At 41.3% G+C, this 24080-nt stretch overlaps 1 protein-coding gene across 3 annotated transcripts in view; it reads left to right on the forward strand.

Annotated features, from left to right (window-relative positions):
- The first annotated feature begins 691 nt into the window (after window positions 1-691).
- Window positions 692-24080, forward strand: part of Cpr (Cytochrome P450 reductase) — a 37546-nt gene continuing 14157 nt past the window's right edge. Inside the window, exons 1-6 of one of the 3 annotated variants that reach the window (XM_037431431.2) lie at window positions 692-854; window positions 9902-10103; window positions 12688-12742; window positions 13920-14048; window positions 15787-15936; window positions 23233-23357. In XM_037431431.2, the coding sequence (XP_037287328.2) occupies window positions 9904-10103; window positions 12688-12742; window positions 13920-14048; window positions 15787-15936; window positions 23233-23357 (659 nt within the window). In that variant the 5' untranslated portion in view covers window positions 692-854; window positions 9902-9903. Of the gene's footprint in view, window positions 855-2525; window positions 2549-2973; window positions 3340-9901; window positions 10104-12687; window positions 12743-13919; window positions 14049-15786; window positions 15937-23232; window positions 23358-24080 lie in introns of those variants that run through there. The other 2 variants (XM_037431438.2, XM_037431425.2) reach the window with 2 other exon arrangements.

The following is a 24080-nucleotide window of genomic DNA, read 5'->3' on the forward strand; positions in this document are numbered from 1 at the left end:
CGTGCAAATATACGTCACTGGAGGGGGGGGGGGGGAGGGGTAGGGCAGTACGTTTACAAAAGAAGTTCAGAAGAGAGTACGTCGTTGCACTTTTTATGAGCACGCAGTATTCTGAAAAAGCGTGGCCTTCGAGACGCACAACTGTTGCAACAGCAGTAAATTGAGCTCTTAGAGGCCACGCACAACTTGATGCTGCGTGAAGTTAAGCAGAATGGGCACTTACTTCCAGACATGCTAACATTCTTGCCCGCTTTAATGCAGCAATGTTGTCGATACAGTTTATTGCGTCCATTTTAATTTCATTCATGCGTGACATCAAAACGGAATGCAACCTCAGCGGCGCCGTAAAAAAAAAAAGTTTGGCAGAAAATTGATTTTTATGTGTGTGAAGAGAACGCGAGTTTCAATTCTGATTCTCAAAGAGCTAGAAAATGTTTTACGGCAGTTTGTTCAAACAAACATTTTGTCTTTCTCGCAAACTACAAATCCTACCTGTTGCGTGTCGAAATAGTGTAACAGCTAGCGCCACCTTTTTTCACAAGATTCACCATTGTTTGACAAATAATGTTTTCTCAACATTCTTTTGTTCTTTTTATTGCAATTGTTCGCACTTTTTTGAGAACTTTGGGGTATAAAGCAAGGAAAAAAAGTTCGCAAACAATCAGTCGCAGAGGAGGCAGAAGCACATGGTGGCGCTCGCGTCGACTCCGCAGATTTTTTTCGTTTACTTCATCATATCCGTGATGTTGCAGCCGTACAGCTGACGGAGCCGTGGCGGTGCGGAAAGGGCCATCATTAATGAAAGTTAAACGCTGGGCTTTCTACAGGACTAATCAACTGTGCCAGCACGCGAGGTAAGTGCCAGTGAGTCCCCACGGGCCGAGATCGCTCATTTATTCGCGGTTTCGTAGGCCTAACCCGCATATTTTTGCCTCGGTGGTGCTTGGAGGGTGAGGGGGGATGCTCTAGTGGTTGTGGGGGGGGACTTCGGTATTCGACGGTGTCGTCCAGACTGCTCGGAATTATTATTCTGGCTCGCCTTTACGCGGGGAACGCTGCTCGCAGGTCGTTTCCCGTCGTATCTGAAGAATTCGCGGCGAGCCCCCATTATGATCGCGAATTGAGGGTGCGTGGAATATATTTCAAGGTCAATATGTTGCAATTCCACCGTTTTTTACCTCTAGGGAAAGGCCGTGCGTTTTTTTTTTTTTTTTCGCTGTTTGTCCTCGATTTTTTTTTTCGAGCGCTTTCGCTCGTGCATCACCGCCAGGCCAGACTCGCAGCAGTTATTTTTTACGAGAACGTCGCTTTGACGCCGTCGACGGAAATGGCACGTCGTCCAACACTTGCAATCTTTTGGCCCGCTTTCATTATTGCTCTTTTGCTGGCGCCTCCTCTCTCATCTCTAATTTTTTTTCGCCACAGGTAAGCGTGACGTGCTAGCACCACTACGGATTGCGTGCGTGCATGCGTACGCACACCGTAAAGTCGTGCGAAAGCGAAAATAACTGTCGCACGAGCTGCCCGAAAACTGCGACATTGCGATGTGCCGGCTGTAACCTGTGCCTCGTTAATCCGTGGCTTCGGGTTTGCTTCAAAACGAAGGAAATACGTTCTCCGCGGCCTTGTGCGTTCGGTTCGGGCTATCGGCAACCAAAGTCCGTCGCATGTCGGCGCCTTTATAGGGGAGAAAAATGATAAAGAAAGCTCTGATAGCTCAAGCAGGCTCAAGCGCCCAGAACTTGTCCGTCAGCGGCGCCAGTGCGAGGTCATTAAACGAATAAAAAGAAGCGCAAAAATGACTGCGTACCTCGAGCCGTTGACGGGCAACCTTTTTTTTTTCTTTTCCTTGTAGACGCATTACTCATTCGTACAACAGCGATTTTTATTTCTTTATGTTCGAATTCCCGTCGTTCCTTATTGTTTCTTCGAGTGGTGTCAACAGCCGGAGTGCGGTTATTCCGATATCCCGGTTAATCCGTTCGTCGCTCATTTAGAGCCCGATTAACCGTGCCGCAGTTAATCGCACCGTTCTGTATCGAACGAATCTGTATCGTTTTGGCGTGTGCGTAGGAAGTGAGGAGTCGAGCTGGCTTCGCGTAAAACTATCACCGGACTTCGTAACTATCGGGCGAGGAGGAAAGTGACGAGCTCGTACCACTACTACGTTGCCATGACGCCGGCTTATGCACGCACGTCTCGCGTAGGTTTCGGTCCTTCTTTCCTCAACTCTGTGCACGTGCGACCCTGACGTCACACGCGAAAGCAAGAACAAAAGGTAATTTGCCCCTGGATGTTTCGCAAGGTAGTGCGGCGGGCACTTGGGTATCTCAAGGCAATCAGTGAGCTCCGCAAACACCAGCCGGTGTGCGCACACTCTTGTACGCGCGCGTGTGTGTGCTTTTTTTTTTTTTATACCGCGAAAAGGTCGTGCCGTGTCTGATAGTTTCCTTTGTTTCCTGCTTGCTTTTTATCTCGCCTACGTCAGTGCCGGCCGCCGCAGGATTGAGGGTAGTGGGGTGCCTACCACGATTTGCAAAGACGTCTGGTAAGGCAGGACGTTGTACCCTGTCATTTCCTTCTTTATGGCTGTGTATGCCAGCGTTTTTTTTTTTTCTCAAGCTTGTAAAGTATGCTGCCTCATATGTTTTTTTTTTAATCTTGCCATAAAAGCTCTTCGTTAGCAGCTACATCTTATGTAAAGTGGGAGAAGAAATTTGCGTCTCCCCCCATGTCATTGTTTCTCTTGCATTTCGACACGAGGAAAACGGAGAGCATGCGTTGTCGCACCTACACATGGTCACATTTCTTGTTTGGTTTTGCCACAATCGCGCCTTGTCTCATTTTGGCCTGCGATGTGAAGGTTGAATTCGAGTGACAGGTGGGAGAGGAGCTATGCATGCCTTGGTGCCTCTCCTGCAGCCTTGTCTCAGACTCTTCCTCGCAACCGCAGTGCCTGCGGCACATCATTAATCGTGCAGTGTTGTGGGGCCATAAGGTCTGGTGAAGTGCCTTAAGTTGTCGCAGTCTTCGGGAAAAAACCAGGAGGTGTCTGGCTGTTATCGGGAAAGTACGGCTGGTCGACGATTCCAGGCTTTAGGTCCTCGTGTTCCGAGACATTTCTTCAGTTTTGTGTCAAACGTCTTGACAAGCGGAAGCGGGGCCGTTTCGCTGGATTTTGTGCTGCTTGTGGGGCCGGACATGGCTTCCCATCAGTGCCACATTCTGGTTCCGTTAATGCCACGCTAAGGGAACTTGCCCATTCGCCTGCGTCATAAGCTGCACAATTACTGGTGGTTGGACGTTCACCCATTCACAATTGCATAGCCCCTGTGACAGGTACGTGTCGTGTGTGTCTCCCTTGCCGTTTTTTGACGGGTTCATTGGTTGCTTTCTTTAGCTTTTTTTGTGACACATACAGTTTGCCTGATCATCTGCCTCACTGCGTTCATGTTTTATACCTGTGGCTTGTCCTGTGTCTGCTTTGTGAGGTCGTTGAGTACTCTTGCCGAGAAGACTGCATTGCTGGGTATTGCTTTTAATTTTGAATGTAATGTGATGTAGAATATGAAAGAAACTCCATTCGCTTTAATGTGCTTTGCCCTAACGGTGATCGCTGGGATATTCTGCTCAAATACATAGTGTTCAGGTAAAACAGTAACAAAAGTTCCTGACTAAAAGTTTTGTGAGCACTAGGTATTATATCTGCCTGAGTAGATTTTTATTTGTTAGCTGTGTTTGTAGAACATTGTGGAAAATTGCAGGAAGGTGAGCGAGAGCAGACTAACTGTCGGCTCGAACCAGAAAAGTTATTTCTAACGGATGTGGCCCAGGTGTGTCTGCGCTGCGCTGTTCTCATTTCCGCCACATGCTTTAAAAGTGCAAGAGGATTAAAAAAAGAACAAAGAGGTCCGTTGCTCTTGTGTAGTTAATAGAACTGCCTGCAGAACGCGGTGTAGTTCTTTGTTAAGGGAAACTTCTTTAATTAACTGACTTCACGTATGGCCTGTCCTTATGCTGCAATCTTTGTGACATTCACCTTACACAGATTTTTGTTTCGTGTGCTATTTATCTGATATGCTCAACTATTACTTTGAGATTTCCGGTACACAGTGCCCTTTGGTAACTTTCGTAGTAATAACTACGAAATAATGAAATTCTGCGGTGAAACTGAAACCATGGGACCGATGAATGCAACAAGCAGACGACTACAATGATTTCACTCTTCGAAACAGCGGTCTAAATGCAAGTTTATTTGAAATAAGCATGAAAATCATCGGAGAACATTCATGGCAAGCTTGCCAACATCTATGGTGTGAATGAATGGCATACGTGGACATAGCTACTCGCTAATTGCACTGCCAAGTTTTCATAGCCTAATGTGTTTTACTACGCTCGGCTCTGTACTGCTTAATTATAAACGGGGTGGCCCATACCACAACCACTTGCCTGCCTGTGTAGATAATGAGCAAATATTTTCTGTGATGCGACTCCTCTTTTGTATGTCTTAAAACTTTTCTGGCACTCGATAGGAATCGTTAAGGTATTTTGTACTCTGCATTAAGTTACTGTATTTGATTCGAGAGCAGTTTGGTACTAGCGTGTATGGGTGTCACCAGTACAGTGCTTAATTGACAGGAAAACACTAATGGAGGCACAAAAAAAAAAAATACAGAGCAGGTGGCTGTAAACTATCAACTATAGATCAACCTTGTTTCAACTAGCCCAGAAGAGGGCTTTATTGACCTGCTTAACCCTTTGCGGTCCGAAACTTTTACCCATTTTCCGCCTGTACTGGTCCGAAGCTATTTTGACAGTTTCTGGTGCCGCAAAGAAAAACACAAAGTGAGGAAGAAAAACTTGCAGGATATTTATTTTTACTTCTGAAGTCTGCAGGCAACTCCTTTAGCGATATTTAGGCAGCGTGTGATACTACTCAAAGCATCCTCCTGGATGCAGGCCAGGGTTCATACTGCAGGTATTGCAGAAAAACAGACGTGTCTTCATGTCATCATCGTAGTCTTCGTCACTCACTTCTGTCGAATAATGGTCATCCTTGTGTGGTGGAGGCACATAATTCTATTCCTTACTAATGTCATCCTCGTTCTTTCTGCTAGCACCAGCGTCAAACGCACGCGGTCAAAACATGGCCATGCTTCTCAGCGGACCACTCGCGAGTGGGTACGCTCTAGGCTGCATGATGAACATTGGGCTGCACCCTAGGGTTAAAAAAAAAGTTAACCTCAAAAAAACAAAGCTCAGTTATTCTTCAAGAAATGGTGCTTTGTGTGTTTAAAAACTGCGCATGACCTGCAGTGAGTAAACCTCGAAATTTAAACCATGAACACCTTGTAGGGCGCAGCCCGACAGCGGACCGCTACCGCTGTGTTGTCTTGTCAGGCGCTGCCCGACAATGGAGTGCGAAGAGTTAATGTAGCATTTATTTAAAGGGTAGTACATGACTTTGTTGAAGTTTATCTCTTTGGTTTCATAGACTCTTATTACTTGCTTTTATCTAATGTCATCATCTCGTATTTGTCATTTGGCTCGGGTTAAGCTCACTCATGGTATTAATTTTGATGGTGCGATTGTTTGCTGACTGCTACAAAAAGTTTCCAAACGTATATAAGCAGTAGCCCATTGGGTGGTGTTGCTGCAGTACTACAAAGTTAATGATATACGTACCCAAAAGTGCTGAGACTTACTTTTATGGTATTAATTTATGGTATTACTTTTATGGTATGGAATTGTTTGCTGACTGCTACAAAAAATTTCTAAACATTATAAGCAGTAGCCCATTGGGTGGTGTCACTGCAGTACACTTGTACAAAGTTAATGATATTCGTACCCAAAAGTGCCGAGACTTACTTGTACAGTTGAAATTGCATAGAATGAAACAGTCACAGTGAAGGTGCATTTTCTTGCACTAAATAAGTGCGGCATGACTGGCAGGCAACATCATTTGAACTACTCTGAACAAAAAGGGAAGTGAAGCTCGAACAGTGAGCTGTACAAAGGCGTGCCAAGTCTCAGGCAAATTCACAAGCCACCCACCGTTCTTATGGTGGTTGAATGACTAAAACTCATAGATTCCTTCTGTTCCACTTAACCAGCGTGTGTTGTGCACGGTATTCTATGCAACTCTCTGCTGTTTGAGGCCTAATATACCTGGATAACATGTCCTCCACACTCTGCTCCCAATGCATTATTGTTTCGCTTATCACGTGTTTATCATTGCATGTGTTACCCAGATTGTGGACATTGGTCTTGACGTGCTGATAAGGAAAAACCTAGCCCAGATAACTGACACACAAGTAGTCTTCGAAGCTGCAAGGCTGTGGCTTACCGTTGTGTAGATACAAGGCCCAGTTTTCTATAGTGCATGCAAGAGCTGTGTTCAGTAGTGCAGTCTGTGTTGTGTAGGCTCTTTTACTGTTTTGTGCCATTGGATGCTGCTTTTAAAAATAATTTCATGCTTGATTAAATACTTTCATTTTGTAGGCCGTTGGTTTATTCAAACCTTAGCTGCTTTGTGTTGCATAGCATGTTATGGTGCTTTAGGTGGGCTGCTAAGGTTACTTAGCACATTTGGTTACTTGGGTGAAAAATTGATCAAGGTTGGCCGGCAAGCTATCATGTGTGTTTATGTCATTTGGCTCGTTGTTGTTTTCATCGGTGGTAGACAAACTGTACACATTTCTGTCACAATGTAACAGCACGATCAGTTCCAGTGGAAGCGAGAGCCACTGCTGCACCCCTGAATGACATTGGCATATGAGCTAATTGCATCATACTAGAACTTTTATTCGTTTGTTCATTGACTCTTAGAATAGAAATATCCAACCACTCATTTATTTCTTAAATTGGGGTCTAGAGAAGATTTAGTAACGTGTCACTGATAATTTGACCAAGTCTGTGCTGCACTTAAATATGCACTTTTTTTAATGTCAGGCTTCGTGTACCAGCGTAGTTGGAGAACACTTATTTCTTGCCAGTTAAAGCTCATGTAGGTGAATGTTTTTTGTTCAGGATTTTCAATGCCTTCTGCTTTTATTTTTGAGTGTGCCAGCGGCGTCAGCACTTTTTGATTGCTTCAGTCGCATGTTGCAGGAGAAAAAGGAAACCCTTTGGTAAAGTGTGATTCGCATGGGCTCTCCTGAGCTCCTCAAGACAAGTGCAAGGGGATTTTGGACGCCTTTTTTTGTTTGTCGCTTAGAATAGCAGTAGTGCGCTGATTGGATTGGAAAAACTAAAATTAAGTGCATGAAGTACTCAGCCCATCTCATAAGTTTGTCTTGACAGATATGTTTTAAAAGGAGTGCGCCGTCTTAAAAGGAGTGCGCCGTGTACAAAATCGCTGGAAGTACATTTCGTGCAGGTCTTAGTCAGTGCAGGTGCTGTCACAAGAGCAATTTTTATAATCAGATGTGAACAATCAGCGGCTAAAGAAACCATGCCCTCCATCAATGGTGCTGGTATTGGTAGCTTTTTCTTTACAGCTTAAGCAGCTGTAGGGTCGATGTTTAGGTGCTGTCTTTGTAACGACTTCTTTTAAAAGCTTAGTTGGTTTCAGACAAAAATCTGCTTTATAATTTTTTTGTTGAATGTAATTGGAGAGCCTACAGTGCCTCAAAGAGATATGGCTAGTTATCCCCCAATTTCTGTAATGTGCAACTCGTAGTGCATTGGATGAAACAGAGGAGCACAGAAGCAGTGCATGCTGTGCCCTGTTTTTGTGATCTCGTCTGATGCCCTGCAATTTGTCATGCGAGACCTAGACCTAGTAGCCTTCTTATTTTTTCACGTCCACCACTGTGTGCTTCCACTACGTGCTTCCAGTCCGCAGCTTTTCTAAAGAAATTTCAAATTAAGCCTGCTGGACTGCACATACTTGCAACATTAAAAATGACCAAGTAATCTTGAAGGCCTAAATGTTAGTTGCGTAGTTCCCGCTCTCATTCCTAGCATCTTGCTGCTAGTGCCGCCTTGCTACTCAAATTATTTGTTATGGTCGGCCCTCTGTTTGATTCAGGGCATCACTCGGTTAATTCTCAACCATCAACAAGTGCAGTGCTTTGATATCATGCACATCAGCACAGCGCAAATTTTGTACAGTGTAGCAGTGCGGAGTCATACCACTTGGCAAATAAAGTGACAGGCCTGGATTGCTCGAGCTTCAAATGCTTAGAGTTGTTTACATCCAGAAGGAAACTGTGGTACAGCACAGTGCATATTCTTAGTCGATCCTTGTTCTGTGCATTTCACTTCCTTTTGCTGACCTGTTTGCAAGTCTCGAGGAAAGCTTTGACAGGGTCTGGAATCTTTTTTTCTTGTTCTTCTGTTAAACAATTCTCAGTTTTTTTTGTGTGTGTGTGTTTCTTTCCACTCTAAAAAATATATTACGTTACTCCATTTGAGACCTTCTGCAAGAAGTTATATCGGAGGTCTTCAAGAAGTACTGGCCCAATGTGCCTCCACTCGTGCCTGCTTTTCCTTGATTCTGGCAGGTTTCCTTGTATTGTTCGAATGCGGCTTTTTGCGGACGTCATGCCTTGTTTGCATTGTGATGAAACTTGGAAGCCATGTTGCAAGTTGTTACAGCCAGTCTGGGTAAACTCTCGGCAGCAGTCAAGGTCTCGGTCATAATTGAGGCCCTAAAGCGTGCTTGGGAACACTTGATCATGTTTTCATGCTCGTTTTCACTCAAAAAAGCAAGTTGTTTTTCTCTTTAGGGGATAAGTTGCAGAGAAAGGCTGTGTTGTGTATAATTGCACCAATTTCTTTGTTAGTGTGTGATCTGGTTATGCTAGTAGTTTTGAATGCCGTGTCTGGTGAAAGGAGCGTCGTAGTCAGCTTGGGGATAAACGGTGTGAAAGCATGAAGCATGTTTGCGGGAACGTGCCGTTTTCGCACAAAAGGCAGCATTATCCGTCTGTTAACCATGTTTCTTGTACATTATTTACTGGTGTTTATGTATTTTTTTTAAATCTAAACTTACCGTGGTAGCTTACGTTGCATGGCATTGCGATATTGGGCTCAAAGTTGCAAGTTTCATCTTGACCGATGCATCTTATTTTTTATGCAGGCAAAATACAGAAGTGCTTTCGGGCTTAGATTCAGGTTCATATTAAACCATATTGTTATATTCATTAATAATCCTTATATACCAGAGACAATCTTGATATGCATTTGTAGTCTTTGTAAGCCATTCTTCTTTAAAAAGAAAAAGAAACAGGTTTATATAAACAGTCATTTTTGGTACATATTATTTTTGATAAAACTAGGCTTTTCATTGTGAGCAGTGTAACCATCATAACCGTTGCAAGTTCCATAGGAGCACATTGCTATGTGCACAGCGATAGTTGTGTCATATTTTATGCTCTTTTGCTACCTGCTGTGCGAGCTCAGTGGCTATGGCTCTACACTGTTGAATGTGAAGTCACAATTTCGGTTCTAGTCCATGGCATATGCATGTGGATGGTTGTTAAATACAGGAACACCTGTCAACATCTATTTAGGTGTTTCTTGAAGAACCCTGGGTAGTGGCTAGAAGTGAGTTCTGTGTAATCCCGCAGGGTGGCAGAAGGGTTATGAAAGGAACAACTGCCGACCACCCATGTGTCGCACGATACCACAACAAATCATCCTGGTTCCCGAAGCTGGTCAATCTTTGGACCAGGACGATCTTCAGGCTAAAACAAATTTTTCAACTGCACTTTTTATTCCAATAAATTCTTATGGATTCTCTTGTGGCTTCGTGCTGTGAACGTATGGTTGTCGGTTCTCTTTCATAACTTTTGGTGGTCAAAATTAATTTACTGTCGCAGCATGCCTGATGATTGGGTTGCAGTTTGCACAGGTAAAGTCATAGAATTATTACCTTTTTTCTGTGTGTGTGCAGCCATGGAAGGGACGAGCCAAGATGTTCCGCTGAGTGTCGACAGCAGCCCGCTGGGAAGTCAGAATGAGGAGGCCCCCCTGTTTGGCGTGTTGGACGTGCTCATCCTTCTGGCATTGCTGGGCTTTGCCTTCTACTGGCTCTTCCTGAGGCGCAAGAAGGCCCCCACCTTCGATCCGGCCGCCATCAAAACGTTTTCCATTGAGTGAGTGCATGCAAAAAGCTAAGCTGTGACAAATTTTTTGGATCGTACAAATAGCTGAATTTCAGATAGCATAGATATATAGCATCTTAAAATTAGAAGGGTGGCGCCAGGATTTTTTTTTTTTTTTATTATTGGAGGGGCACCTTTCTGAAGCAAGTTTATTGGGAGTGGGGAAGGGAGGGTACTTGTACATTGTTTGAACAATCCTTGCTCTTAGGGTGGGTGGAGGGGAAGGAGGCAGAAAATTCTAGGGGAGCTGTGGCCCCTATGTGCCCTCTGGTACCATCCCTGAAAATGAGGAATTCTAAATGGGAGTGGATAGATAATAGTGAGCTAGCAAGAATAGTTATTTAGAATACTAAAACTGGGAAGAAAAAATTCAGCTTGGTGGAAGTGACACAGTGCATAAAATGTGTAGTTTTTCGACATGACTTTTGGTATGAACCGTGACACGCTGAAAAATGTTATTGTGGAAACATGCTGGGATTAGAATTGCCCCTGTTAACTGCCAGACCCAAGTTCCGTCTGCGCGGGTGGTCTTCTAAAAATATCTGATAACGAAGATACAGTTATTAACTCTGTGGCTGTGCCTTTACTTGTTTTTCAATTTGCAAATGCTGCTTATACAATGTTTCTGAAACTGAGGACATTTTTCTCAAGGTGTGATACAGCAAAAGAGCAATATTTAGGCAAATACTGGTCATAACATTATTTAGGGTTAGAGTGCAATTAATAATTATGCAGCAAATGTAAATGAATGCATCCTGTGAATGCTTATATTATTTTTACTTTACACCTGAAAATCTAATCAAATCTGCAAGGATATGCTGGTGGGTTCTACTTATCTTAATGATTAGTATGGCTGTTATAAGATCTTACTACAAGTAGTCAACATGTTTTACTATACATTTTACACAAAATATATCCATATGTTGGGGAGGGGGGGGGGGGACAAACGATTCACATAAAGTAGCCACTGTCACATTGAGTTCTTTCATTGTTGCATTAAGTATTATTGTTGATAGCCAGGACTACAGCCTCAGTTTTAGAGCAACAAGTTCAGTTAAGGAGGCTGTATGTTCTTGTTCTTGATTTGAAAATGTGTACATCTGAAAAGCAAGTGTAGTTTGAGAAGGCTCGTGTGTACTGTTGTGTTTTTCACATTTCCATTAAACACAGTGTTGTTTGAAGAATATGCTCAAGTTAAACAATCTGACCTGCGGCAGTCTGTGGAAGTAATCTTGTGCTCAAGAGGTGTGTCCATTGAGGAAACCGAAAGTGGCATGTTTACAGTGACACATCTGACCTTGTTTACCTTGCTTGGACGTTTGCCTTGTGATAATTTCGTCACACATGTCAGGTGAACCTTGGTTGTATCAGCAGAATGGAAAGTTTGTGTTAGCGAATGAAGCGGGTCTAAATGCAAGCAGCACAAGAGCCCCTTAAATGTTTAATGCAGGTAGAAAACTGGCCTTAGTGGGACTACTTCCTTTCTTTCTTTGCGAGGTCGCTCAATGATGAATTTTTATGACATTTATGAGGAAACAGCGCACAGGATATAAAAGCCCCCCCTCGCCTCTAGTGTCAAGAGAATAAACTTTTGGCAAAGAGGCGCTTTTTAAAGTCTTGCTCGGGAAAAGTGTGGATGTTGCAATGTGTAGTCATATCATCCACTTTTGGTTTCCACTTGCATGCTTCTTTTTCTTGTCATGCAATTAAGAATAAAATCTCTAAATGTCCATGCATCTTGCATAGAAGGTTGGAAGACTCAGGCACGTGTTGCTTAGGGCAGACTTAAAAATTGTTTAATCAATATTTATTGAAACTTGATCAATGATTTATGTTCACTGTTTTCTTTTTTTTTTTTTGCACAGACTATAGCATTTCCCCACCATTTGATGTTTAACATAATAAGAAAGACCATTTCGCATAAATGCTTGTCAATTAGGTCGAGTTAGCTTTACGTTATAACAATGAACATTCCCAGTGTAGAAGGACTGTTCCAATTTCCACCATGTGTCTGCATTAGTTTGCTGTCTCGCACTTTTCTTTGGTCACGCGGCATTGTGTTACCATGTCACTCCTTTATCTGTGCTGATTAAGTTTGTCTAGGTGCTTGCATTTTGAGATGGGAGCGCCTGCACTTTTTTAATTCTCCTAAATGTTTCTCATAGCAAGTCATAGCAGCTGAGTGTCAGCTTCAGTTGGAATTGCCTAAGTCCAAAAAAAAGGCAGTTGTAGTTACAGTGGGCTCATGTTTGTTTGATATGTGCTTCACATTTTCATTAAGTACACTGTGATGTTTGAAGAATTATACGGAAGTAACCTTACTTATGTTTTCTTATTCATGTACTACGCATGTATGCATTGTAAAAGTTCATCAGTTCAAAATGTTTTTGTGAGTATTAATGTTATATTCTCATTAGCGAAAAATGCATGAAGGATTATTAAAGTTTAAAATGTCCATTTCCTATGATACAATTTCTTTAAAGTGCTGGAAGGTATCCAGTACTCTATGCTCATTGAAGTTTTCTGTTTTTGTGCATTGTTCTTATTCGTGTACATTCACTTCTCTCTCTTACAGAACAAGCATACAGAAGGCTGACAACACCAGCTTTATTGGAAAAATGAAATCAACGGTAAGTTGCATTTACTGAAAATAAATCATGTCATGTACTAAAGTGCTCATTTGTGCCGGTTGGTTCACTTTGTTGACTATATCATGTAGTTTAGTTTTTCTTAATCTATTTGCAGTAATTTTCAGTCTTGTTTTAGCATCTTCTTATGGTGCCTTATTTTGCCGCCTACCCTTAACCTGGAAAATAAGACGTGAAATCAATCCACTCTTAATTAGCTTCTGACCTTTTCAGCTGATAATTCCATGACACCTTTGCAAGCATTGACGTCATTTAAATGGTAGAACATGGGTTAATTGGACTTCCCTTTGATGTTAAACTTTGCATATTGCTGAAAATCTGAAAGTATAGAAATAGCTAAGCACAAAGTGTAAATGTTGGCAGCTACAGTAAAAATAAATATCACGCTAGCAGAAGCAGCATCTGTGAGTTATCCCAAGTGATTATCAAGTTGATCTACAAGTTTGAACAGCGTAGTATGTGTAATTATGTTGCTCCCGCGGATTTTGGAAAAGTCCCGCCCACAAAGGACTGATATATTTTAGAGAAGCAAGTAAGGCATAGTTTTCTCCACTATACTGCTGTCTCATGTGCAACTTGCAGAAGTGTGATATGGTTTTGTATTGTACAGGTTCAGAGTTGTAAACATAATGGTCTGTTAGTTGCGAGACACCATAAGGGGTAGGCTTGTCGTCATCTCCGATCGTCGCTGTGTCATGTAGTGACGGTTCATCATAGAAATGGGTGTTCGCCACAACGGGTAAATCTCACCACTTGGCTACTGGTTCACTAAAAATGAAGAAAGCAGCAGTTAGCCAAGCAAATGGGAGACAGCGTTAGCGGAGCAGAAACGCTCTTCTCTACGTGCCGTGGGGAACCTAAACCGGGAATGTGGGCAAGAAGCACCACCTTAGGGTAAGCGGCATTCCAATGCATTTTCCTAATGACGTTAGTGGAGCGAAAATGCCTTTCCCTACATGCCTAGTCTCAGGCTTGAAATCTGTGGTGCCTCATCAAACATAATCAAGTTTGGTGCCATGAATTAACAGAATAAAAGCTACTTCTGCATTCCCTGTTGCTGTATGTTTGTAAAAATTGTCGAGACATGCTAGAAGACATACTCTGTTTGGATTTCCGAGTATCTTAATGGACTTCACGCCTTTCTTTGTTTTCCGTGCAGGGTAGGAATATTGTCATATTTTACGGATCACAGACGGGCACAGCGGAAGAGTTTGCTGCTCGTCTTGCAAAAGAAGCCAACAGATTTGGTCTAAAAGCAATGGTTGCTGACCCTGAGGAGTGTGAAATGGTGAGTCTGAGTATAGCTGCCAATATTCCTGAACAAGTCAAATAATTATGCACACCCTATGTATTCTTGCCAGAGTGCTTGCAAGCTAGAAGGAACATGAGCCGTAAACTAACTCTTGGACTTCTTCAATAAGCAAACAACTGTACAACAGTCGAGGCACTAGCTTACATAAAAGGAATTATCATAAAGAGGAGATATCAGAGCTCAAGGTAGCCAAGCAGCTGAATTTCTTCAAGGAACAATATAACCAGCTCTCTTATGACTTCTGTTTACTTAGCTTTAAGCTCTTCATTTTCTTTGAGCTCTGTATTGTCAGCTTTCATTTCTTGTGCTGTTGCTGTCAATCATTGCTATGCCACTTCACTACAAATAAAGATGAAACAATTCTGTCTCTAGCACTTAGATCTTGGAACATTAATTAGTACAATAAAGTTGTCAACGTTTGTGTGCAAATCATATGGATTTTTATAATTAGCTTTCTGTAAATGTTCTTGGTGAGGCAACATGCAGAGAACATTTTGAAATCTTTTTGTTTACTTGAATATTAATAAATATACCAATAGCTTTACGGCACAGAACTTGCCCATGTGGATGTGCTTATGCAAAAATCTGGACACATGTATAATTTATATATTAGTTTGGAGATGACATATCCCATCAAGTGTTGTAAATCAAAAACTGCAATGGATAGTTCAGAACTGATTGTCGCTATGATATCAGCATGGAAAATTACATCTGCGTGCCAAAGTTCGTAACTTTCTTTCTCGATAAGTAACAAAAAAAAGTTTTAATTGCCACGTCTCCTCTTGAGAGTGGCATCAGACATTTGTGTGTCTTTCATGTGACGTCAGAGAGTGACGTCTGGAAAATTCCAGTTGCAAATCTCTGACTCTTTCCTTGTGACAACACTTGTTGCTGACGCCACGTCCGGCTCCATAATACTTGGCAGCAGCGGCTGTTTGTGTTAGGGGCAATGGTGGCTGTTTTATTTTTATTTTTTCCCCTGCCTTGATTGACCTCGATGGGGTTAACTGGCTCAAGTGGTCTTGTCGCCTGCATGGCTCTTTGTGTCACTGGGTCAGGGTGATTGCCGCAGACGTCACACAGCACTGAGGTCATTGCCCAAGGCTGGTGGCAGCGCTGTCGTGTTAAGTATAGGGATGTTACTGCAAACAGGACTATCACTAACAGGAGAGCGCAGTAATAGCCAGAGGGTCATATTGGTAGAAGAATTGGATCCATCACGTCTGTAAGGTAGAGTGTCGCGCTCTCGAGAAACTGAGGCCATCAATCAATATTACTTCTCTTGAAACTCGCATAAAGCATAGCATTGGTTTGGAATGTAATGCTGGGTGCCCTAGAACCATGCTTGGTAATTTAGATGCTTCGGCAGAAATTTTATTGTCATTCACACCTAAAGGTGACTGAAGCTGTAGATCTGCTTACATCTTTGCCTGCTGTACACTTTCAGAAGTTCAAACGCTGATATTTTAGTTAACGAGCATAGATGATCGTCTGTTTCTTGGTTGTGTGCAACACTATGAATAGGTTCTGAAAATTTAGCATCTCACCTTGGCTTTCTCGCTGTCAGCCAGAGGAACAAATACAAGCCTATGCTTTTCTTATCGCATGGATGTGCAAACGTAAAGATTTCATACTTGTGTTTAACGGTGAAGCATTGAAGCAACGCGGCACACATTACGAGGAACACTCTTGCAATGTGTACATCTGTATGCAGGAGGACCTGACCAAGCTGCCAGAGATCAGCAATTCGATGGCCATCTTTTGTATGGCAACGTACGGTGAAGGTGACCCCACAGACAATGCGCAAGACTTTTACCAGTGGCTTCAGGATGGCAGCGTTGACCTGCCTGGAGTCAATTATGCAGTGAGTATTGCGCTGTTGGTTTCCGTGTGCTGTCATGCCACCGGTTGCTGCCGGTCGGTCTGCAGTAGCCGTAAGTTTGAATGAAGCCGATGGTTAAGTATATATGAAAAAGGAAGCTCTGGGAAGCATTGAAAAATGTTTTTTGCTGGGATCTTTCGTATTGGCACGTTTTGTTGTACTAAAACGGCTCTTAAGGGACCTAATAAAGAGCAAAATAGAATAGAAATGGAACAACTGCACCAGATACAATTGGTTTTATATCTGAATTCTCGACCCCTGTCTGTCTGTCTGAACGAATGGAACTCCTGTTATGGAACGTATTTCCTTGGTACCTGTAGGTCCTATTTATTGAGAGCCTGTTGTATTATGCGAAATTTCATGTGAGTGCACGTCTTCTCCTCTAGCTAGTCAAGCTGGGGTGGCTAGCTTTCTGCGCAGCCGAGTGCATAGGCGACTTATATGGCATTGCTTGTCAGTGACCTGCATTTGAGGCAAGTTTTGGGGGGAGCCAAGAGGGCTGGTGGATTCATTTGCGCTGTTTTCCCGTGCACCCAGAATTTTTATCAGTGTTTTGGAGATGTGTTGAAAAATTGAAGTTCATAACTGTTTGGTTTTACTCGGCTGTATTTCTACTGTCCATCCCACCAACATTGCAACAGTTTGTGTCCTTGTTTTTAGATTGATACTTGCTTATGTTTGCCTGTGCCTGTATTGCACCATGCTCAAGTTCAATTGGCAAGCAAATGTTTAATGCAATGTGTATGGCTGTTAATAAGACTAAGAATAATTTTTGTGACTGCAGTAACACTTTGCTATTGTAATTAGGGCTTTGACTTGTGGGTGAAACTGCATTTCTTTGTTTATGCAAGTTTTAAGAAAACATCTGCTGGCTTTACGGGAAGTTCGGGTTTAAATGCGAAACTGAAAAAAGCTCCTGTATACCAATGACATAGGAATTGTCGTTCTTAAGGGGGCAGACTGGTCTTTGGGACCAAATTGACAAAAAAATTCATTTTTTAAAATTGAAATATTTGGTATCTGCAAGTATTTTTCTATCTCTCTGCAAATCTTCACACACCGGGTGAGTAGTAATTTTTTTGTAATGTCATTATAACTGTCCAGATTCTTGGTGCTGTTAACATGCAGAACCTGCAAAATAATGGGGAACCGACCTTTAGGCTTCCTTGTAATTGGCCGGCACCTGTGTTAGAAGCTCTGCTACGAATTTATGAGCACCTTTATAAGGATTGCAAAACATGTGCACCATGACTGTTGCTTTTTGAAGAAGCTGTGTTCTTTAAGTTTTTTCTATTTTTCTCAAAAAAGTAAATTTACAACTGTTCAATTTTGAGGCCTCAATAACTCTGTAGCTAGGGCAGGTACAACAATAATTTTTTTTTCAATGGAAACCTGTATGTGTGTAGCATGCAAGTATGGGAGCAAAATTCAGAGTGCAAGTCCTATTAATTAATTACTCATCAAAATTGTAATACAATTCCAACTGCTTTTGAAAATGGATAATTTATTTTGCTGTAAAATAACCAAGAAAGGCCTTAAAACAGAAAACTCTTCCATAGTTTCAATCTATAGTTATTAGTCTATGTTGGCATATTTTAAATATCAGTTCTAATTAAGCACTTTTTTTATGGTGGCCTTAAACAATAGGGTGTGAACTTAAGTTATCTCAGGAACAAGATTAGTTATAGGAAAACTAATTAAATATTTGAAATCAGCAGGAAAAACTGCATAACCCTGTGCAGTTTGATCAAGAACACTGAAGAAATAAACAAAAAACGTCTAAGACCAGTCTGCCCCCTTAAAGGGAACATAATACATGTAGAATAGATGGTGCAGACACATCCATTTATTTTTTTTATTTTTTTTATTTTTGCTAGAAGCATTTTATTCCACATCCTCGCAAAAATAGTGATTAGTAAAAGAAGCTACAAAAGAAACCACTGCAGTAAAACCTTGCTAATTTGAACTCTACTGGAGTAGGGAGATGCATTTTCAGTCAAGAAGAGGTTTCGAATTGTACAAAATAGAAGTATAAGACGACAAATACTTGTGGCAAGCGATTTTACAGACATGCGTGGGGATTCATAGATCTGGATGTAGTGCCACAACCTGCTACATAGATCAAATGAATTGTCAAATTGGCACGAAACCACAACTTGGGCCACTGACAGGGTAGTTCTGGTTTGTTGTAAAAGCAGTGGTGGCAGGATGAATGCTCTTGCACGATTCTCATTTTTTATTAACTGCTCGTACTTACAGACTACATATGTGCATACTGTACTGACTGAAACTGTTTTTGACCCGCCGCGGTGGTCTAGTGGCTAAGGCACTCGGCTGCTGACCCGCAAGTTGCGGGATCGAATCCCGGCTGCGGCGGCTGCATTTTCGATGGAGGTGATAGTGCTGTAGGCGCGTGTGCTCAGATTTGGGTGCACGTTAAAGAACCCCAGGTGGACAAAATTTCCGGAGCCCTCCACTACGGCATCTCTCATAACCATATGGTGGTTTTGGGACGTTAAACCCCACATATTATCATCACTGTAACAATTTGGTTGTGTGGGCTATCAACAGGCAGGCAGTTGCTGTGAACAGAATTGTGTACCTTTGGGCAAGCAATAAATTAAGCTTATAAAGCTTCAAACTGTCTTTGCATACTGCAACGTGAATGCCAATAATTTCTAATTTCTATTCATTCCCATTGAAGTAATGTAAAGCAAAAAAATTCTTGCTCATTTTGACAGCCAATTTGAATTGAACTTGCTAAAATTTGTTTGAGCCCGTATAGTAGTATATCAAATTTGAAGTGAATCAGAGAGAATTTCTCTATATAGATAATTTGGTATATAAGATATTTTATGACATAAATACATTCATTCGTTTCATTTTTCATTTTATTTTATTTCAAGTTCTCTTATTACATGAAAATACACAACACTGGTTAGACCCATAGCCACTGGCTAGTAGGGGGTCTAAATAAATATGCATTTAAAGGAACAGATTGTGTTAACAAAGCAGATATTTTATAAGTACACTTCAATCATACAAGAAAAAAGAAAAAAAAAATCGAAACAAAATATAAGAAGGAAACATATTTGTGATAAGTCATTTGCAGTATCTTGCAGCATTGTTCCATGCAAACAACGGATTGTATGTATACAATACATCAAATACATAAAAGTACGTATACCATGTCAAGTATGATTTTGTTAGACATATAATCTATATATAACGAAGAGGAGATTACAACGAAGTGTGTGTTAGTGTACCTGTTCATTTTTCTGCAGAAAGTATTTTTTAAGAGCACAGGCAAAACTTTTGCTTACTTTTATTTGGCATGGTATATGATTCCAGACCTTTACTCCAGCAAATTGTAGCAATCGTTTGCCATAAACATTGTTAGTAGGCGGAAGATTGAAATTATGTAATGTGGCACGTCTGGTAAGGCGGCAAGAGGATGAAAATACTGATATATGAAAGGGCAGGTTATAAGAAATGACATTATGGACGGTAAGTGCAATTTTTTGCTGTCGTAAATTATCGAATGGTATGATTTCCATATTACGAAACAATGGCGCGCTGTGTTGATCATATCTAGCATTGTTTATTATTCGAAGTGCTCGCTTTTGTAGTATACGTAAGGGTTCTAGATATGTTTTAAAAGTCCATCCCCATGAATCTATGCAATATGTTAGGTGACAATGAAAAAATGTGAAATAGAGAATTCGGAGAATACTACTTTTAAAATAATTTCTAGCGGTTAATAATGTACTGCATCCAGATCCCAGTTTAGCACATACTGAGTTAATGTGGCTTTGCCAGTTTAGCTGGCTATCGAGAATTACACCCAGATATTTGAATTCTTTCGTCTTCTCAAGCACGCAGTTATTTATTGTAATGCAAATGGACTCATTACTTATATCTCGATAACGGGAGTGGAAAATAGTGTATTTAGTTTTCTTTGCATTCAGTGTTAGTTTGTTCGCTATAACCCACTGACAAACATTTTTTAGTTTTGCATTACTTTTATGCTCGAGATCCCTTATATTGTCTGCAGTAACAATAACGGCTGTATCATCAGCGTACATTAGCATCTCCGCCGATGTCAATATGTTTGCTAGGTCGTTTACGTACAGTGAAAACAGTAAGGGTCCAAGAACGGAGCCTTGTGGTACCCCTGTGTGTATATTTAACAGGGAGGAAGTGAGATTATGCATAATCACCATTTGTTGACGTTCGCTGATGTAACTAGCAAATAAGTCAAAAATTTTGCCACGTAAACCGTAGTGTCTTAATTTCATTAGTAATATATCATGGTCAACTGTATCAAATGCTTTCTTTATATCAAGAAAAACTACTGCTACAAGGAGGTTATTATTTAATGCTTCATTAATCTTTTGTGATACAGATAATACAGCAGTGGCGGTGGAATGGTGCGCCCGAAATCCATGTTGCTCGGCGCATATTACACAATATTTTTCTAGGAAGATGCGCATCCGTTTTGCTAGAATTCTTTCAAATATGTTATTTATTATGCTTAAAACAGATATAGGCCTATAACTTGAGGGATCGGAGCGATCACCCTCCTTGTACACCGGTACTACTTTAGCAGTTTTCAGACAGGATGGGTATGTTGACGTACGCAAGGAGTGGTTATATATATGGCATAGGATAGGGCCTAAGACGTCAATATTGTCTTTTACTATCCGCGCTGTGATCCCATCTATCTCGCTGGCTTTATTGGTGGCTAAATTAGCAGTAGTGTTTTAAATTTCGTCGAGACTAATGTTGTGTACCGCAAACGTATTCGGCAAAGACGGCGAAAAACATTGAGGAGTGGAGGAAGAAAACTGCATTGCTAACGTCGGACCAATTTTAGTGAAATAATGATTAAAGTTATCTAGAGTTTGTGCATCAATAGAATCAGGTAGCACGCGTTGTCGTGGTTGATTGCCAACAACTTTGTTTACGATCTCCCAAGTTTTTTTAGAGTTGCCCTGAGCTTGTTCTATTAGGCGAGAGTAATATTCCTTCTTTCGCTGCCTCGTAAGGAGCACGGATTTATTCCTGAAAATTTTGAACTGGCCAAGGTAATTTATTACTTATTAGGTTATTATTTTTATGTTTCTTCCATTTATGGTACCAAAAATCTTTCGTCTTCAGCAGGTCAAGGATTTCTGCTGTCATCCAAGGACATAGCGGGGTCTTATATGAGCGCGCAGATACGTTTGAGCGGCTATTTCCAATGGCTCTGATAAGGAATTTTATTAAGTTCTGAAGTTCAACATCGACGTCATCGTTATATAGACTGTCAGGGTCAATGGCGAGAATGATGCTTCGTAGTAAATTGTAATCTATTTTGCCCTCTGTTGTGATACGTGGTGTGCTGCTTTTTCGTGTGTGTTTTATGGAAACAAAAACGGGAAGGTGATCTGATATCGCTTCATCATAAACGCCAGCATTCATTCCAGATGTTATGTTCGTCAAAACATGGTCAATTGTTTTTGCTGATGTACTAGTTACCCTCGTAGGTATGTTTATTAGGTTACGAAAACTGAATGAGCTCAGTAATTGTGCGTAACTGGTATACTTAGAATTATGGGTGTCAATATTCATGTCTCCAACGATTACAACCGGGTTGCTATAATTCGCCGACAGATTAAAAAAAGTTTCTTCCATCTTGTCTAAAAATCGATCAATGTTTGAATTCGGGGGTCGATAAACGACGCCGATTATACCAAAAGAGTGTAGTCTAACAAAAAGAGCTTCAATATCAGCTGAGCTGCAATTCAGTGATTATAGCTCCGTAAAAGCGTAGCCACTTTTCATTAAAAATGCGACGCCGCCGCCACGCGAACAAGAGTCACGCTGATGCGATAGGGTTACATATCCAGGAACATGCACTGTCTCACCTTTCTTTAACCACGTTTCCGTGATTACTAGTACATCAAAAGTGTGGACATGTTTTGATAGAAAAGCGAGAAGCAAGTTCACGTTTTTTCTTATACTGCGGATATTGCAGTGAAAGATATTAGTGCACCTATCGCTGAGTAGTTGATCTACTTGAGGTATCGTGACTGCCATTTTATAACAAAAGGCGCTACCGGTGGTCTATGCGCAGAAGTGCCTATACTAGTTTCGCGAGGTCATCTTCACAGGAGATGTGAATGACCTTCGAGTTCTCCGATTTCCTTGCCAATACCTTTCCTTCAGAATCCCAGACGAATCTCCAGTTTTTGTCTTTTTTTCCTCTGTATGGTCTTACTTAGCAAAACTTTATTCTCGAGACACAAGTGTTCGTTCACGAACACGGGTACATTTGTCTTGAAACCAAGCATCGCTGTGTTCAGCCTGTTCTTTCTTGCCGATTTTAGGACCTTATCACGCTTAGACCGCGACACAAACTTTACTACGACATTTGGTACATTGTTTGTCTTTGTTGGTACTCTGTGCACTACGTCCAAATATTGACTGGTCAGCTCAACGCGCAAACAGTCAGCAATCTTTTCCACAACTTTTTCTAGGTCTTCGTTCTCGGCAAAAGGAATACCTTTCAATTCAATATTGTTGCGCCTCGAATATTGCTGCAGGTCAATCAGCTGTTTTCTTGTGTCGCAAAGCTCTTTCTTAATTTGCGCGTTCTTTTTCTGTAACTCGAGGTTACGGTTTTTTGCATCATTGAGGTCTTTGCGCAGCGATTTTATTTCTGTTTTCAGTTCATCGAAACTCTCACTTGTAAAGTTTACAGATGCCCTGAGAGATGCTAATTCAGCCTTTATAGCGTTGTTCAAGGGATTGACTTTTTCCACATGAGTCTTTATATCAAGGGGATTGACAACTGTTCTCTGTACACAATAATTGGTTATATGTGGGTTTGATATTTGCGGGTTCATGTGCATTTGCATATTGCTTAATATCGAGGACCTTCAAAAATATATGAGCACTTGGTAGATAATGCTTCACTTCACTTTGTTTCGTACGTAACTATCAAAACGTGATTACCAAAACCGCAATAGTTGTGGCCCTTACTATATGCCCATGTCCCACTCATCCATAAAAACACAATTCTTTTTTTTCTCCTGAACTTGTTAGGTTGTGCGAGAACAATTTAAAAAGATATTTAGTAATATCAGCTAGTTTCATTCTTTTCATTGGGCTGCTACCTCACACCGATTAATTACCAGCTGTGATTTCATTTGTCTGCATTTGTTCATTTGCTCTAAACACTCAAACAAAATGTGGCGTGTTATCGCAACGTGACCGACGCTTTGCTGTCAACAGGTGTTTGCGTTGGGAAACAAGACGTACGAGCACTTCAATGCGATGGGCAAGTACGTCGACAAGCGCATGGAGGAACTGGGAGCCACTCGTGTTTTTGAGCTGGGCCTCGGAGATGATGATGCTAAGTGAGTTTTCATGTGTTTATTTACATACCTTTGTATTGGTTTTGTTAATTTCTACACCTTCAGAACTTGAGGGAATCGCAGAAGGTGGCATGCAATAATACAATTCAGGAAACAATGAGAAGCATGAAATAAAGTAATCAAATATGGTTTGAAGAGAAAAGAACCAGTCGTCAGTAGTTGGTTTAAGTGTGCTATGCTTATGGATTGTGGCACTGCAGATAGGCATCCGGTTTTAGCCTTTTGTTGTTTGAGGAGAAATGAGTCGTGAAACAATTTCATGTGACAAATGTATGTTTTCTGGTTGCTCATTGTGAATTATCTTATGGAATAACGTAAGTGGAGACGCTTTGCTGCATCAATGAAGATGAGGGAGGGAGGTCAAGGGTTTGTTTCATAGTGGCCACACATTATTTGTGAAATTTACCATTGAGCATAAAATGATAGCTTTTGTTTTGGATGGACTCCGGTGAGGATTTAAAAAAGAACAAAAACAGAAGACTCGAATCTCTGACTGAACTAGCTTGTTCAAGTTTGCCTGAGTCGGGGGTTTTCTGGAGAAGCTTTAGTCACATATGGGCTCCATAGTATATTGTTGCTATTATGGCTTGTGGACATTTTTGAAATGCATTGGAGAAAGTGAGCAATGTGCCTACCTGTAAGAATTGAAGAGGCCCATTGCAACTGGTAGCCAGATTCTCGTACATGCTGACTACGGACTTATTA

This window comes from Rhipicephalus microplus, chromosome 3, assembly GCF_043290135.1.
Source record: "Rhipicephalus microplus isolate Deutch F79 chromosome 3, USDA_Rmic, whole genome shotgun sequence".
Taxonomy (NCBI): domain Eukaryota; kingdom Metazoa; phylum Arthropoda; class Arachnida; order Ixodida; family Ixodidae; genus Rhipicephalus; species Rhipicephalus microplus.